This window comes from Protopterus annectens, chromosome 1.part0 (genome assembly GCF_019279795.1).
Source record: "Protopterus annectens isolate FY-2018-M chromosome 1.part0, PAN1.0, whole genome shotgun sequence".
In the NCBI taxonomy this organism is placed as follows: Eukaryota; Metazoa; Chordata; order Ceratodontiformes; family Protopteridae; genus Protopterus; species Protopterus annectens.
The window spans coordinates 678435195-678450299 of NC_056725.1; the positions used below are offsets into that span (position 1 = coordinate 678435195).

The 15105-nt window shown below is 38.6% G+C and overlaps 1 protein-coding gene across 1 annotated transcript in view; it reads left to right on the forward strand.

Moving 5' to 3' along the window:
* LOC122794026 (ryanodine receptor 1-like) overlaps positions 1-15105 on the forward strand; it is a 2146276-nt gene that overhangs the window by 802572 nt on the left and 1328599 nt on the right. Inside the window, 3 exon segments of the mRNA XM_044062140.1 lie at positions 339-486; positions 1404-1606; positions 14499-14679. Coding sequence (XP_043918075.1) covers positions 339-486; positions 1404-1606; positions 14499-14679 — 532 coding nt within the window.

Below are 15105 nucleotides of genomic sequence, written 5' to 3' on the forward strand. Positions count from 1 at the left end.
CACTACTAATGTGTGTATCTAGTAAATCTGTGATTTTATATTTAGTCGCTAGAAGTGCACATACCTAGTAAATCTGTGCTTTTACATTTAGTCACTAGAAGTGCACATACCTAGTAAGTCTGTGCTTTTACATTTAGTCACTAGAAGTGCATATACCTAGCAACTCTGCATTTAATCACTAGAAGTGTGCTTACCTAGTAACTCTGTTCTTTTTCTTTTATTCATTAGATTAATTGCAACTCTGTGCTTTTAAATTAAAAAATAGAAATGTTAAGTCTGACTTTTGGAATCAATAAGAATATCCCATGACTGACTGTTTTTTCCTCACTTCATTTCAGGATATTCCAAATAAGCGGAATCCACGTCTAGTGCCATACCACCTCCTGGATGAAAGGACCAAGAAAACTAACCGTGATAGTCTTTGTGAGGCAGTCCGCACTCTTATTGGCTATGGGTATAATATAGAACCTCCAGATCAGGAGACAAGTAAGTAATGTGTTTTACATGGACATATTCACTAAAGGGTTTGGTTTAAACTGGTTATGTTTATTGCTGTTAGTTTTTTACCATTATTTGCATGCAGAAATACCATGAAATAGATAGGATTTATCACATAACTTAGTCTTCTGGGTTTGAAAGAAAATTCCTGGGAATACTTGATAGGTTTTCTTTCCTGGTTAATTAACCAGATTCCTCTTCTGTCATTTTCATTAGTGAGGGCGTTATGGGAAGCATGCAGAATCCTTCTAAAAATAAATAATTGGCTCATGACACGTAGGATGATTTTAATGATGCACTTAAGCCAACAAGCCAGAATCAACTGTCTGTAAACATGTTTCACTGTTATTGGATTGTACCATTATTGTATAAGTGGAAGATCTAGTTTTGTTCTGAAACACTGGGGTGGGTAGCAAATAAGGTGTCACCAAAATGGCAAAGTCCCATAGCAGTTTCATCTAGGCGCATTAGAAATAACCAAGCAAAACATTGAGATATTTTCTACAAACATGCTTGTAGTCCTCACTTTACGAAAGCATTATGTCAGATATGGAGACTTTTTGTTTGGGGTGGGGGTGGATGTCTTCCCACCCACTGGTTGATGAAATGACATATAGGTTATTAGTGATGCACCACGACTAATATGCAAAACTCCACTGATTGTGGATACATTTTATCCTATTTAGGTCTCATCAGTATAAGTAGAAATCCTTGTTATGCTCTGAAACATTCAGCTTTACAAGAAGCCTCTTAAGGTTTACCCCACAGGTGGATGCAAAAAAGATAGAAAGAAAAAAATAAATTCTGATGCTTGCCCATGCGTTATAAGGAATACCAAAAATTGATCCTCAGCTACAACTAAATTAGGTCCTTTTGACTTAATATGCCTTTGCTTCTTTTGTTAGGTGCTCAGGGAGTAACACCCCGTCCAGACAAATTACGTGTTTTCCGTGCTGAGAAGTCATATGCTGTGAAGTCAGGCAAGTGGTACTTTGAGTTTGAAGCTGTCACTATAGGAGAGATGCGGGTGGGCTGGAGCCGTCCTGATGTAAGACCAGACAAAGAGCTAGGAGCAGACGAACAGGCGTATGTATTTAATGGATGTAAGGTAGGTCACTATCCTTGGCACAAGTATATTAACAAACACAGACCCTTTAAGAAATAATGGCACACTAAAACCACTGCCTTATCCATATTCTCACAATGAACAATAATTTTATCATGTTAAGATTTTTACAGGAATAACTAAAGAAAGTTATCTAGTTGTAGAAATGGGCATGCCAGATACACACATATCTGCTATCTGTAATTAATGTGATGTTATTAGCAATGTTGCACACCATGTGTTTAAAACAATTGTACTCCATATAAACAAGGTAATGGAAGAATGGTATAAACAGGTTAAAGTTTGTAATGAAGAGGATCATGGTTCATGCCTGAGAAAATAACTGAGCAGTATTGTGTAATGTTTTCAGATGCATTCAGTTGTTTATAACAAAAGTAAGATAAATAGAGAGATGAAAGAGTCAGATGAAATATAAGACTCCAGACGTCAACTCTGAAAAGAAAAAAAAGTTAAAACAAATCTTGAAAGCCAAACAGCTGATGAGGAAACTGTTGAACATACATCAGATATTTTATCTTGTGTAAGTCTGGATTCTGCTCCCTTTTTTTTTTTTTTTTTTTGGCTTTAATGCCTACTAACAATCAAGATTCTCCCAAATGGAATTGAGCCCACTGGATGTTCATACTGCCTCAGTGGTATATGGGTCTGCACCCACACTGACAGCTTTCCAGAGCTCACAATTCCCTCTTATGAATCCCTGTGACTGGGGTCATCTTAGCACCCCCCCCCCTTTTATGGGAAGCCTAACCACTGTCTCAGGAAATCAGTCGTTTAGTCTGACAGCTGTAGGAATCAAATAGTCGAATCTCCTCAGCAGCATTGGTGGATTACAGCTTCCAGACAAAAATAAGATCCCTTTGGGAACTTCCCCTTCTCTGTATTATTATATAATTTGATTTCTTTCTGTTTTATTTAAAATATATGTGTGTGTGTGTGTGTTAATTTTTTATTTTAATAGACTTGCTATTTACTACGCTGCTGTTAATTCCTCTGAGAATTCTAGCTTACTACTGTACTTTCTGTACCATTCTGAACACTAGGGACTCCCTCATGCATGTAGAGCCACAATTTTAATGTGTCTGTTGTCTCTGTTGTTTATCTGCATCATTTTGAAGTTCAGATAGAAAAATGAAGCATTTTTTCACTTTTTCTTCATTTATATATTTACTACTCGTGTAACATTGCTGTACAAATTTTTATCATTAAATTGTGATTTTTTACTACAGATTACTTAATTTGCATATTATGTGCAGATTGTTAATTTTTGACATGGACATTTTTAAGTAAGTGCTTATTTATGCAGTTTTCCAATGTTTCTGTTTGATTTAAGGGCATATATTTTATTTTGGTAACTATCTGGATAAGTGACTTACTTGGTACTGTCACAATGTGTGCTGTTGTTTACTACACTGTTCAGATTGTAGAACAAGGCTTAGCACATTTTAATCTGTCTCTGATATATTTTGTGCAGTTTAGCCCTATTTGTTATGTGGGAACATAGTTTATCTTTTCTGTTATTGCCATCCTTAATCAACCCTTAGTAGTGTCAGTGTTCTACTCTAACTAGCGCTTTTGTCCCTGACTTGATGGATCCAGACACAGTTGCCCCCACCCCCATCAAATCCACTTGTACTTGAAAAGAAAACCTTATCAAAATTAATGCCTCAGCCTACAGTTTATGAATCTATTGCTACCTAAAGCTGGCTCATAGACCACTTACCTTTTTCCTTGTCGCCCTCTGATGTGAGCCTGCAGCCCTGTATAGTACAGGGATCAGACACATTCTCGGAGGCTGTTCCAATACCTGGTTCAGGTATGAGAGAAACAAACTTTTTAGGTATAGGAGAGGTCCGGAGAAAGAAACCCCTTGCCTGACATAATATTCTATCCCCAGATATTTTGCCTAGTACTTTAGTTCACAGTTGTTGTGTCTTTCGGCTTTTCCCAGTTAGGGGTCGCCACAGCGGAACTCCGGTCCGCTAATGATTGGCAGTAGATTTTTACATGCCGAGTTGCCGGCCCTGACGCACAACCTTCAACGAAGGTACACCCATTCACGCATGTCTCCACAGTAATAAGAAACAAAAACTTCATCCCACTGCAGGCAATCAGGTTATTATCATGCATGTATGTATGTGGCTTCCTTAGCTAAGAGTTACATTCAACTAATCTCAATTATTCTTCTATTCAGAATGACTGTAAGGCTACTTTCTCTAGAAATCAGTCTATCATCATATATTTTGATGGGGACTGTGATGGTGACAATAGTGAACGCACTGGGTCCATCCAGTCTGATTCTTGAGAAAGTGATCAGGTTCAAAAACCCAAACAGGTTATCACCTTTCCACAGATCTACAGTTACAAGTAAGTAGGATTATTGCAACTGTCCTTTCCTTTGTGGTGGGCAATTTTTTAGGACCATGTCCGTGAGAGCTTCTTGGAGGGCCTCATTCAGGCAGCTTTGGGTAGGGGAGGAGTTATTGGCATCTCCCCAGGGACTCACAGTATCCTCCTCCTGCAAATGCATGCTCCCCCCAGAGGGTGGTTTGGTGGGTCAAATGTCTTTCTCCAGGGCACCTACACAATACTTCCCCTCATGTCAGGGACTAAAGCAGTCTGTGTTCTGCTTTGCTACCACCACCACCCCCCTCCCCCAGTGGGCAATGCTGTCTCATCTGCCAACTGCATCAAGTGTCTGAGCTACTAATTAAACTCAGGTCACCTTGGCCATTATCAGAGCTTTAGTTCTCTGTGACTCCAAGCTGTCTTATGACTCTGGAATTTTGCCACAGGGATACTTTAGAAAGATGGCATGTGTTACAGACTAGCATACTTTATATTTGAAAAGTTTTCTTTGAAAATACACATTACACTGAAATTGAAAAAAAATGTCTGCTTCTTGGTAAAATTAAATGGTGGCTTAAATAATGGGAGCAATATTAAAAATGTGTCATCCCATCTCCCTGAAACTCCATAGAGACTTTCTGCTAAAGTACTGGAAACAGTGTGTGTGTGTATGTGTGTGAATTTGCATGTGTGTGTGTGTGTGTGTGTGTGTGTGTGTGTGTGTGTGTGTGTGTGTGTGTGTGTGTGTGTGTGTGTGTGTGTGTGTGTTCAAAGCACAGGCTGGAGCACTGCAGTGCTGTTCTAAATCTGGTCTCTTGACAAAAAATACTTGGGATCATCTGAGAAAAAACAAAGCAAATTCAATCAAAATGGACCTTATTTGGACAAAAACATTTGAAAACCTCTCTGTATCAGGACATCATGGGAAATATGCAGATTTCCCTTGGAAAAAGAAACTTTTTTGTTCATTGTGCTACTGTAATCATGTACAGCAGACAAGAATATCGCTGAAACATTAATTCAAGTCTGTAGGAAATATACCCATCAAAGAACAATTTAACCAAATAAAACCCTATTAATTTTGCAAAATATTTATAGCACAAGCTTATAAGTGAGCTAGCATTAGGATTCATTCTCCTGTTTAGGAGACCTTCTATGGGGAATGCAAAGGCATACTGATGTGTTGCCATTCAGCAAAAGCCACTCTTTGTGCTTCTTATATATCTAGACTTCTGTGCACACGTGCTTTGCAGCGCCCTGCTGGCAGTTTGGTGTTGTTCATGTGTCAGTTTGGTCCTTCACTGCCAAGTTCACTATTCCCTAACCAGTCTGTGAGAGGAAGCTCCCAGTTTGTATAAACACTTGCTGAACCCTAGCACACAGTACTTTGCCTTTTGAGTGCATAGTCTCACATTATTAAACTGAATACATTCTAAAGCATGCAGTTTGTCACGTAAACATACCTCCTAAAACACTTACATAGACATTCATAATTTACAATCCCCCATTTGATGCTATGTAAGCATCACCATCTAGCCTATCATACATTTTCCCAAATTTTAACATGACCATGTTATGGAGTTTCTCAACTTCATCATGAATACTATTTCTTTCTTGAACATCATCAATTATTGCAGGCATATAAAAATTAGGATTTTTGGCACTTGTTTTGGAAGTCATAAGCTTTAAAATACATGCTTTTATTATGAATAACAATAAAAATACAAAAATAATTTATACTGCAATCGTTAGGATCAGTTTGAGTAGACCTCTGCCCCATCCGGAGAAGAGATTGGTTAGCCAAGCCCAAGTAGAGCTATTGGCTTGTTCTGCTTCAGATAGTTTGGAAACCTTTTTTATCAGTTCTAGGTGGCTCTCTATCTCATGTTGGTTATCGGGAATAAACGTACAGCACTCCTCTTGGATTAAAGCACAAGTACCTCCTTTTGTAGCAAGCACAAAGTCAAGGGCTGTAAGGTTTTGAAGGACCACAGCTCTCATGGCAGTTAGTTCATCTGTGACCAGTTCTAATGCTGAGAAGGTAGCATTACTAAGGGCTTCAAGAAGCTTTGAAAGTTTTCTCAGTTCCCAAATTAATTTGACTGCACCATAAGAAAGTATGATACCGGCCCAGGATATGACATCATCTCCCAGATCCATATGGGCCAGTCCTTTGGTGCTAGCAAACTAGGAGCCATAGTCGAGTCCCCAAATCATGTGGACATCCTACAGAAGGGCCTCACTGAGACAGATGCCTGGTGTCAGGGTAATGGCCTCAAGCTCAATGCCAAAAAGGGCATTGTCATCCCCTTTGGTAAAAACTCTGTACCCATGAACTACCACATAAATGGCAGTCTACTTAATGCCAAATGTGTGATAAGAGACCTTGGGACCCAGGTGGACAGTAGTTTCTCCTTTGATAATCACATTGCCACAGTAGTCAGGAAATCCTTCTATGTGGCACACCTCATCACAAAAGGGTTCTCTTCCAGGAAAAAAGAGGTCACTGTTCCCCTCTACTCGGCACTCATTAGACCCATTATTGAGTACAGCTCCTCTTTTGGAATGTACCTCACAAGACATCTGCAGCAGCTGGAAAGGCCACAGAAGTACCTCAGAAAGACGATTACTGGCCTCAAACAGATGCCCTACACTGACCGTCTCAAAAAACTCCAGCTTTACTTTGTAGCATATCGCCTACTCCGAGGAGATCTCTGCCTATCATATAAAGCTATGTTAAACCCAGAGCTGTTGAACATGCTACACCTTAAGAAATCCCAATCCCTCCGAGCTACACACTCTAGGGACCTAAACCTTGTCACCACAATAAACAGGACATGCTAGAGGGATAAATTCTTGTCCCAGAGACTTCCTGTACTCTGGAACAAGCTACCCATCTATGTCAAGCAAAGTTCCTCATTAGCACTCTTCAAGAAAAATCTTGATGAGTGGATGTGAAATAGGAAATACACCCCAGGGATCACTTCTGTGGCTTTGCCCAACAGGGGCACAGGAAATTAACTTTCTTGGGTGGTGTAAGCCAGGGAACCTTGTTGGCTAGGCTTACTTAGGCCCTTGGGCCTATAGTCTAGTACCTACCTATGAATCCTTTAAAAGGAGGTTCTTTTTGGGGTGTGCCATTAACGACATCTAATTTTTTTGCTGTATAAGCTAAACGTCTTAATTTAAATTTGAGTTTTTCCTGGCTATCTTTTAGGCTAGAAACAACAGAATCCTTTTCCCTTTCTTTTGCCTCGGTCATCCAATAATTGAATGCTGCCCAGCATGGTCCAGGGACTTTTTTTCCTTTCTTTTTTCATTTAGCTTGCAAGTTTAGTAAAACATCTCTATTAAAAGTTTCCTGTTTGGGGAAGGCAAGTTTACCATCATCTTTCGTGAGGGAGACCCACTGACAGAAATACAGACAACTGTCCCGGGACACACAAAAGTACATATAACCTGCAGGAGCTCCTTTTTCTGGCTCCTTTAAACTTCCCACACTCGCTCCCATGATCAGTAAAGATCAGTTGTACCTAATTTTTATGGTACAGGAAAAGCGACGGTCAACACCGCAGTATCCCACACTCAGACATGCACACTTATGTTGCCAGATAACTTGGTTAATCCCTCAATCACACATTAGATTCATGCATAAAAATGAAGAGAAACATGCCACTTACTGTTGTACTGAAAGAGGAAAAACGTAACAAAATATAAATATTTAAGGCGCCATACATTTGCTTCGTGTTTTTTTTGTTTTTTTTTCCCCTTGTTCAAACAAGGCAGTGGTGGGGATACTGTAAGAAAAGACAAAATATTGTCATGGGCCCATAAACCAGCACGTTCACCAGCCTTGAGTGACCACAGACACTTTCAGATCAGATCCGAATTGATAGCACCAAGTTGTAAAATAAAAAGACAAAGACTTCCTCTCATTCAGCAACTTTATTACACATGTGCAGGAGCCTCTGGAAAGTACCAGGGTGCCTCCCAGAACAAACAAAGAACACAGCTTATATAGACTATTAATGCTGACACATTAGAAAAGTAGTATTGGACAAATGAGAATTCTGAAAGCATAATTAACCAATAGGGACATTCCCCTTAGCTCTAAGGTAACATGGTACTAACACATCTCTAGGCAGAAAAAAGAAAACCAGACACAATTTCATATATGAGCATGTTTATCACTAAAGGCAGAAAAGATAGCACACAGTACTTTGGCCTTTGAGTGCATAGTCTCACATTCTTAAGCTGAATACATTCTAAAGCATGCAGTTTGTCACGTAGACATACCTCCTAAAACACTTACACAGACCTTCATACTTTACAATAGCATTAGAATATATTTTTTCTAGGTAATTTTTGCCACTATGCCTGCCAACTGTCAGGCCTCTCCCATCAGACTCCAGCTTATTTCATCACCAGTGGTGGGCAGTTCCTGTATCTGCTAGGACAAGAGCCATCTGAAGAGGTCGTCTTCCAGGGAGACATTTGGGGAGGGGTGTGTTTATGTTGCCACTGGCATCCCAACAATGAGAGCATTTCTTGCAAGTCCATAACCCCACTTCTTTGTGAGGGTGTGGAAATGTGCTACCCACATCATGATGGTGGCTTACAATGCCCTCCCCCAGTGAGTGTATGCTCCTGTGGACTTGCTGATGAAGGCTACCAACAGAAGACAGCTTGGCAAGCTATACACCCATCCCTAGGACATTTCCTGCAATGATACCACTCCTACAGGAGATTGTGGCTATGTGCATCCTGCAGTGCCGTACCCCCCACTCCACCCTCACTCCCAGGGATGGGCCTGCCCAGCTTCCCCTACTAGCACCGTCAAGCACCCAAGGCACCAGCTTACATTAGGTTACCTGGGTTATAGTAAGGGAAATCAGGTCACCTGGGTCATAGAAACAGCTTTAGGCTAAGTCTTGTTAATATTGTCATCCACAGCATGTGTGATGATGCATTAGAGTAAACCTTAACCTTAGTTGCATCCACAATAATACACCATAAAGCACATACTTATGAAAGAGCATGTTTACTCTTTAAAAATATATCCTGTGTAGTACTTCATTTTGCTTTATTTCCTCACCCTTAACAGCATATACCTGAATCATGCAAGAAACATTCATGCACCTCAAATTCACCAAGAGTTGACATTCTTGTAAATACATCTTAATAAATATTAATGTTAGAACATTATTTGAATTATTTTTCTACCTTGCCACATTACATTTAATAACATTGAACCATGTGGGAGTTGCATTTAATCCCATCATATATATTTTCCATATTGAAAAGTATATGTTTCTATCCCACTTTAATTCAACCAACATCTTTTCACCTGCTGAGTGCACAGTATAATCAGAAATGCTCATAATTTCCATGCCCTTCTCTAATAATGAGTACAGCTACCATATTCTGCCTACCTTTCATACATAATTGAACTAATTTCAGTTGCTTACATTATGGACAAAAATAACATTTAATTACTACATGATACAGATGAGGCTATTCATCCGGTTCTGTAATTTTTGTTTTGCCATGCTTTCTACCTTGAGTTTTGTGAACTTTTTCCTTCATTTACCCCCACTTCCAGTCAAACTTGCACTGTTAAATAAGGCAGGTCACAGTTGTGTGAGTGTATGTCCCATAATAATAACAATGTATCTTCTGACTCACACAGTATAGTAATCCCGATCTGCTATCCTTGGGAAGTTGCAGCAGCTCTTAAATCAGACCTCTGATTCCTGCCCATATCCCTGGTCTGTCCAGGACTTTGTGTAAGGATACATCATTCAAATGTGTTACTGTCAGTTAACAGCCAGATCTGCAGCCTTTATACTTTTGCTACAAGCTGTAGAATAACCATGTATTTTGTTCACTGAATATGGAAGATACCCACCTCTTTCAATTCCATTGTCATGTACTATGGTATGCTTTCTCAGACTGTAGCTTAATCTCAGTGGATTCTCAAAGCTCATATCAGATGTTGATTTTCTGGAGGGTTCAAATTAATGCCTTTACATCTTCATCACAGGACATATCATATCATTCAGTATTGCTCTCCCAGAAAATACCCTTCATCAGTAGTACCTTTACCAAAACAGAGTAAGGGTACTATGCTATAGTCTGGAACTGGTAAGTATTTCTTCTAGGGATAAGCAACAGTTTTGAATGATTTTGCCATGAAGCCCCAGCATTTGTTATTATGGGAACACAGATGATAGTTATTTCATAATTTTACCTCCTGCCTTAGTGTTTTGTACTTCCCATGATCCACCAGGTCTAGGATGACATCACATATTAGATTACTTCTTTCCAGATTTTGCTTTTTGCAGAGTGCCTGCCACACTTGACATGGAGAGGGAGACGAACATTGATCAGTGTTCTGTAGCTTCATAAAACTTACATTGGTAACAAAAAGTGGTTGTCTTGTATTTCAACTTTTAGCTGTCTTTTTCCTTCACATAGATCCATCATTCTTTGACAGCCTTCATCTGATTGTGCATCATTTTTTAAAAACATTAATTAAATTTCTACTTTTGATTATACTGTTTCTTCTGCAGATGTGCTTTACAGATGTTTTCCCAAGTGAGCTCCACCCTCTTGGTATTCTCCTGACAAGGCATTCCTTTGGCCTCCCTGCCTTATACACAATGTAATCCAACTTGTTAATAAAATAAAAGAAATGTATAACTCTTACTACTTAAGTTGATCATATTTATAAGACTTCTCATCTCCAGCTTTTGAACTATAGTGCCTTACTTTGATAAATTATTTTTATTTTTTCAAAATGTGTTTCGTATCCATTGTGCAAAGTGAATGTCATTTTCTATATTTTGTATTAGGACAAGCATTTCACATAAATTAAGTCATCCATGTTATTTCATTTTAAGCATACCTACACTGTGCATTTGCATTTCCTATTTTTGTTGAACCTTGCATAGAGCTGGTTCATATTTTTGAACAACTAACTTTGTTATAGTCATCACAGTTTAAGTTGCAGGCTGCAGTAGAAAGCTGATGAGTATGTAACATATTTTGTCTTGTCAGCTGGTATGCCACTTGACAGAATGTGAGCATGACTGCAGTCATGTCTAAGGATCTTTCTTTACGGATGCTAGAAGAGTTTCTCTGGTATCCTACCCAGATTTACTGCATCAGACTAAATCCATGTAACATGAATGAAAAGGAAGCAGTAGCTCTAAGAAAATGCAAACAAATAAGTTTGTACATTTATTTCCTGATATGCAGTGGCTCCCTTCACGTCAAGCTTATAGACATGTTCTGCTGTTCGACACACTTACTTGGTACACCAAAGTAGAATCGAACACTTGGCAAATGGTTCCATCTATGTCATACGTCCTTGCCTGGATCCTGTATGATGATGAAGATATAGAATCGATAAAATGCATGTAATTCACAGAGAAAATAATCTGTATCGTGCTATATTGAAGTCTTCAATGACCTGAAAGTGACAGATATCAGAATATTTCATTCACAAAACCCTTCAAGACAATGGTACAATACTGAGTAAGGTCATAGCATGCATAAAGATTGTGACTGCTTGCATGTGAAAAGTTGTAGTCTTGTATTTTGTGACAATATGTGCTACAGATAATTAAATCTATATTTCTTTCTTAACAAAATAAAGAAGAAATTGAAAAGTAATTTTAAAATAAGTAAACAAATGTAAATATGCATAATGATGTATGGGCCCTTTGTCCTCTAATACTAATAAACTGGTAATATATTGCCATCTCATTAGCTTACTGAAAATATACTTTGTTTTTAGCACATCTAAATGTGAGATTAACCAATCTGCTATGTGGGCTGATGTTATTTACTGTTCAGAATAGACAGTGATGGCATAAAGTACATAATTTGCCACTGTGACTTTCTTAAGCTATGTGTGTGTGTGTGCATCATGTAATTGGTATTCATATTAGATCTGTATAAAAATGATTTCACTATGTCTCCTTCATTTAAGCTTGTATCTTGTGATAAATATGAGTAAACACTTTCCCTGCACCACATCTCAGGAATTGTTCCTTGGACTGCTCCTTTTTTGGCATTTACTTCTCTGAAGTCAAGGCCAATATTAACAGTTTCTGGAAGACTACATTTGCACATGATTGCAGATTAGGAACTGTCATTGAATCCCACACTGACACAATGTTCTCTAAGAAGCGAAGACACAGACAAACAACTGGTGTCAGAGTCACGGACTGAAACTAAATGCCAAGAAATGCATAATAGTATCCTTCGGGAAGTCATCCACCACTGGTAACTATCATATTGACAACATACCCCTTAGAGTTGACTTTAGTAGTCAGGGACTTAGGGACACACATAGACAGTAATCTAGCCTTTAACCATCATGTGTTTACAGTAGTGAGGAAATCATTTTATGTTGCACAACTTATAAACAAAGGTATAGCATCTAGGTCCATGAAAGTCATTGTTCCACTGTATACGGCATTCATCAGACCTGTCATTGAGTACAATGCCCCTCCCTTTGGTATGTGCCTAACCAGGTATATTCAACATGTCCACAGAGGTTCCTCACTAACAGAATATAGGGCGTAAGTAAATTACCCTATGCAGACCAACTCTAGGCCCTATCCCTGTATTCAGTGTCCTAGAGGCTGTTGAAGGGAAATCTATGCCTAGCATACAGGGCATTGTCAGACCCCACTGTGCTGGAACTCTTGCATATACACAAAACAAACAGCACCAGAATTACCCATTCTAAAGACTTAAACCTTGCCTGTGATATAAATAGGACTTGTTGGAGAGACAGGTGTGTATTCCAGAGACTACCCCATCTCTGGAACAGACTCCCATCCATGTGAAGCAGAGTTCCTCCCTAACCCAATTCAAGTGTAACTTGACAGCTGGATGGGGAACAGGGCATTCATCCTTGGTTTGGCACCTATATCTCGTTTGGCACCTATAGCTCTAATGGACACTGGCAACCTGTAAATGGTTCGTCTCCCAGGCCTCTGCTTGTAAACCAGAACTTGTCAGAAAGTTGGGATGCCTGGCTAGGCTTGAGAAGGCCTTTGTAGTCATTAGCCTAGTAAATACCTATGACCCTCTGAAGATATACTTGAGCTATGTGGCACACATACATTTTTTTTTTTTTGCATGGAGGAGAACACACCAAGCTCCTTGTATAGAAGACTTTGCCCCCCAACACCTATTCTCACTGCAAGGTCACTATACCTCAGACAGAGTAATCATTGAAGGGCTGTGTAAAACCTGTTTCACTCTTTCTGAGAGGCTACAGGATCGGACCACCACAAAAGAGCAACACAAAAGCACTCTGACTTTGATGTACATGAATCAGGAAACTAGTCTGAGCTGTTGCTAACTCAAACCGTTATGACCACACAATTCTGATGTCAGCCTGGATGATCCAAGCAAGTGACTGTAAGCCTTAAGAAATACTGGTGCTGTCCTCTTTGCTTTGTAAACAAACACTGAATGGCTAAGGAAGTATGTCAGAAATTCAGGTTAGGGTAAATATTCTAAAGTGAAATCTTTAAATCACAACTTATCAAACACTTTCTTTTAAAAGAGCTTTCTACTGAAAGTATAAAGCAGCAACATTGCTTTATGGCAAGTTCTTTTTAATAAATCTTAAAATGTAAAAACGGGCAAATCTGTTTTAAATTGTTGGTCATTTTCTGAACTCCCAGTATGGGAAGTTGCATCACCTACTAAATGTTATAATTATCTTCAAGTGAACCCCATTGGAAAGGGGAATGCTAAAGTCTTGAAAAAAAACAAAATGACCTTTTGACAATTTCTCACACAAGTGAGCATTTAATGAACAGTACCATTATACTGAAGTGTTCAGCCAGTTCTAAGTAGTGTATTTCAAAAAGGCCTGACTTTTATAAGAGACAAATTATTTAATGTGTATTTCGACTTTTCTTTTTGTTTCAGATTGATCAATTGCAACAATATGAAGTAGAGTAGTCTCTCTGTCTTTGTCTGTCTGTCTCTCTCTCTCTCTCACACACACTTGCATATCTACAACGCTCAACAAATTGCATTAATCACTGATCGTATTGCATTCAGAAATATTTATCTGTTTACTATGCATTTTCGTATTCCTCTCTGTGTTGGTTCTTTTGCAGCTGCCATAATGTTCTTTCCATTCGTATGCATTATGCTCTGTATCATATTAGTGGTATTTATAAATGGCTGAGATTTTAACACTTAAGTTCTAAGTGTGGGCTATATATTTTTTTTCAATTAATTAAGTCATCTTTGGCCTGTCATTATCTTTTTGAATTATTGAACCGTCTGTAACCAATTTAAAATGTCTTTAATAAGTTATCACATTCCCTTTGGTCTGCTTAAGAACATCACTAAGCATGTATTAGGTCAGCAAACAGAGCCTGTACTTTTGTGGTAGTTTGTAATTTCACTGAAGAACTAAAGCAGAATGGCTGAGTCATTTAATCTTGCTTTGCTTTCATTTTAATATTCCTGTTTTATTTTGCATCAGGCTCAGCGCTGGCACCTTGGCAGTGAGCCCTTTGGACGAACATGGCAGTCTGGCGATGTGGTCGGGTGTATGATTGATTTAAGAGAGCAAGAAATGAACATAACGTTTACACTGAATGGGGAGATGCTGATTAGTGACTCGGGCTCAGAGCTTGCCTTTAAAGACATTGAAGCTGGAGAAGGTAAGTCACTGGACGTAACTGAACAGATTTATTCCAGTAGTGTTAGTTAAAAGTCTGAATGGTAGGTGTTCTGTGGTACACTTTCTGATCACAGACCACAAAGTAATATTTCATTCAGTTATCTTTTCTTAACTACTAGGTAAAAGGCTGGTCCATTAAACCTTATTGGCCATGAATCAGGCCACAAGGGCAAGGGTAAATAGAATATATCTGTGCATGTGATTGTGTATGTGTGTATAGCTATATCTATCTATATCTATGTACAAGCAAAAATAAATAAATAAAATACCAAGTTCTCAAAAATTTAATCTTGTAGCATGTTTAATTAAGGAAAATCATTCAGGTATGAACTTTATTTAAAAATATTCTACCCAGTACTGAAAGATTGAGGCAATGTCTGTTTTGTGCTAATTAAGTATTTTATTA